This window comes from Clinocottus analis, unplaced genomic scaffold (assembly GCF_023055335.1).
Source record: "Clinocottus analis isolate CAN_PGR_092001 unplaced genomic scaffold, fCliAna1.0.p SCAF_28, whole genome shotgun sequence".
NCBI lineage: Eukaryota > Metazoa > Chordata > Actinopteri > Perciformes > Cottidae > Clinocottus > Clinocottus analis.
The window spans coordinates 1,510,742-1,513,619 of record NW_027176020.1 but is presented as its reverse complement, the minus strand read 5'-3'; the positions used below and the strand labels follow the sequence as shown (position 1 = coordinate 1,513,619).

At 56.6% G+C, this 2,878-nt stretch overlaps 1 protein-coding gene across 1 annotated transcript in view; it reads left to right on the top strand.

Annotated features, from left to right (window-relative positions):
- The first annotated feature begins 238 nt into the window (after positions 1 to 238).
- The window catches only part of scfd2 (sec1 family domain containing 2), a 70,523-nt gene continuing 67,883 nt past the window's right edge, over positions 239 to 2,878 (top strand). Inside the window, 2 exon segments of the mRNA XM_068592692.1 lie at positions 239 to 1,196; positions 1,577 to 1,751. Coding sequence (XP_068448793.1) covers positions 365 to 1,196; positions 1,577 to 1,751 — 1,007 coding nt within the window. The 5' untranslated portion in view covers positions 239 to 364.

Below are 2,878 nucleotides of genomic sequence, written 5' to 3'. Positions count from 1 at the left end.
CTGCAACCAACTGCAACCAACTGCTGAAATCAAACACATTTAAACCCGTTTTTTAAACATTTATTTATTCATTTATTTTTTGCTTTTCAGCCATAAAAAGCATAGTTCCAGTGACATCAGTGAATAATATAGTTCCGGTAATATTATTAAATTCGTAGATAACAACTCGCTAACACTTCCTGTGAGTCGGTCCGGTGATTATTGCCATAGCAACATGCCAGCGCTTTCGATGACGTCTTTATACCGCGACGCCGCTTTGACACGTCACCTTCAGGAGACCCGTGTTGTGTTTTGGTTGGGAGTGCTTTAGCTGTCAGTTCTGATGTGATTAAAAGCAAACGACCGACAACTCTAAATACAAAAAATGTCGACCGCGGAAGACTTCACGCGCTTCCCGCTCAGCGTGTGGGAGAAAGTGGTGCTGCCGAAGGTGAAGAAAGCCGTCGTCTTCATGGACGACGCGAGTGCGGAAGCGCTGCACTGGTGCGGCGGCGCCGCGCGCCTGCTGGAGGCGGGAGCCCGCGACTTCAAGGAGTTCTCCAGCTTCGAAGCCGGCGGGGCGGACGAGCCGAAAGCCGTGTTCGTGGTGAGCTCTCTGCTGAAGGGCCGCACGGTCGACGTCATCAAAGACATCGTGTCGCTCAGCCACTTCCAGTACTGCGTGGTCTTCACCGCGCGCGCGCACTCGGTGCACCTGCGCGCCAACAGCGTCGCGGCGGAGACGGACGGAAGCCCGGTGTTCGAGCAGTTCGAGGAGAAGCTGTGCGAGTGGATGGGCGACATGAACTACACGGCGGAGGTCGCGCACGCGCCGCTGCTCTTCGCCCCGGTGTCGCGCGCGCAGCAGCAGCCGCAGCTCCTCCTCGCGCCCGCGTTCGCGCACCTGTTCCCTTTGCTCGCGCGCGACCTGGAGGTCGTCAACGCGGGACGACCGGAGAAGAAGAAGTTCGGCAGCCTGGTCGACGTGGACGCGCCCGCGCTCCCCGCGCAGCTGCAGCTGGAGGTCAAGTCCCTGGCGTCGGCGTTGAACTCCATGTTCGAGGCCACCGGCACCCGCGAGGAGAGCTTCGCCGTGGGGCCCATGAGCCGCATCATCGCGGGGGAGCTAGCTGCACACCCGCAGGCGAAGAACCGAAGGAAGGTCGCCACGAACAAGGCGTCCATCGTCTTTGTGGACCGAACAATGGATCTCACAGGTGCACCCACACACACCTCTCTGGACCAGTGCATCCAAGCATGAATAACTCACCTGGACATTCCTATACAATTAAAGAGCTCAAGGTGTAGAGTAAAAAATCCCCCCCTCCAACAAAAACACACACACATAATAGTTAAACAATGGTATATTCATTATACCTAATCATGGGCTACTTAGAATATGTCTTTAAAATAGTGAAGTCTATCTATCTATCTATCTATCTATCTATCTATCTATCTATCTATCTATCTATCATCCCTCCCTCCCTCTATCCCTACTATAAAAATAGTTCACCTCTTCTCTGACGTGTTCACAGCTCAAACTAAACGCTGCTCTAGGAGACCACACACCTAACAGACGTCTGTGTGTCTCCCTCAGGAGCCGTGGGTCACCACGGCGACAACCTGGTGGAGAAGATCCTGACGGTGCTCCCGCCACTTCCTGGTCATGTGACCGACGTCCAGGTGGACATGCTGGAGCTCACGGCTCTGCAGAGGACCCCCAGCACCCAGACCCCCAGCACCCTGGCCCCCGGCTGCCTCGCACAAACCCAGTGAGTGTCTCTGAGAACCGTCTATAGGATCATATATATATATATATATATATATATATATATATATATATATATATATATATATATATTGTTTGGAGGAGAATTCATTCAAAATGGAGCTCGCCAGTGGAACACAGTTGACACAACCACAATATACATTTTTTTGTGTATTTTTCCCACATGGTCAAACACACCCACACACACACAAACCCCACTACACGCACACGCACACACACACACACACACACACACACACACACACACTCATAGCCCCCACTGAGTGAGTGGAGTGGCACATGACCAGCGCTCGATGCCAGTGGGTTCAGTGGAGCCTTCGCTGTGCAGACGCACGTGTCGGGCGCCTGCGGCGGCGCTTGTTGAACATGGCGGGGATTAGCCCGACGTCATGTGTTCCGCTCCCGCTCGGCCTCTTCATGTGGCCGCAGGAGGGAAAGCCTCTGGCTGAGAGGAGGAGCTCTGTGGCGTGGGCTGTCATGCAGTGTGTCTGACCGCGTGGAGATCCAGCGTTATGAGCAATGTGGGTGGTGGTGGTGGTGGTGGTGGTGGGGGTTCTGTTGTAATGGAACCCGTCTCCTCCTGGTCGGGGCTGTTTAGACAGAGGGAGCTGGAGCACATGATGCCGGCACCGCGGGGGCAGGTTGCACCGACCCGGAGATGCAGGTCTGGGCCACGTCAACCGCGTCTAAAGTCTCCTCGCCGGTCTGCAGATCCACCGCAGCTGCAGTGTGTCTGCAGACGGGGACAAGGAAAGGTTCAGCGTGTGCTGTTGTGTTGTGCTGTTGTGCTGTTGTGCGTTTGTGCGGTCCTTCCCGCCCGTCAGTGTGCGTTCCCCGTGTTGCCCGGTGAGGCTGCTGGCTCCTCATTGGTCGGGTCGGAGGGCACAGAGTTCCCCTCGGTCCCGGACCCGAACCCTCGGCCTCGGTGCGGGGGATGGGAGCGGCTCCTGTGCGGGTGGCCGAGCGGCTCGGCGGGTTCTGGGGTCGAGCCCAGGAGCCGCCGAGCTCCTGCCAGGAGGCGCAGAACCCGACCGCACAGAACCCGACCGCGCCCTGCCGGGAGCGGCCTCGGGTCACACGGTGCCACCGGGACGAGGAGGGAAAACGCCT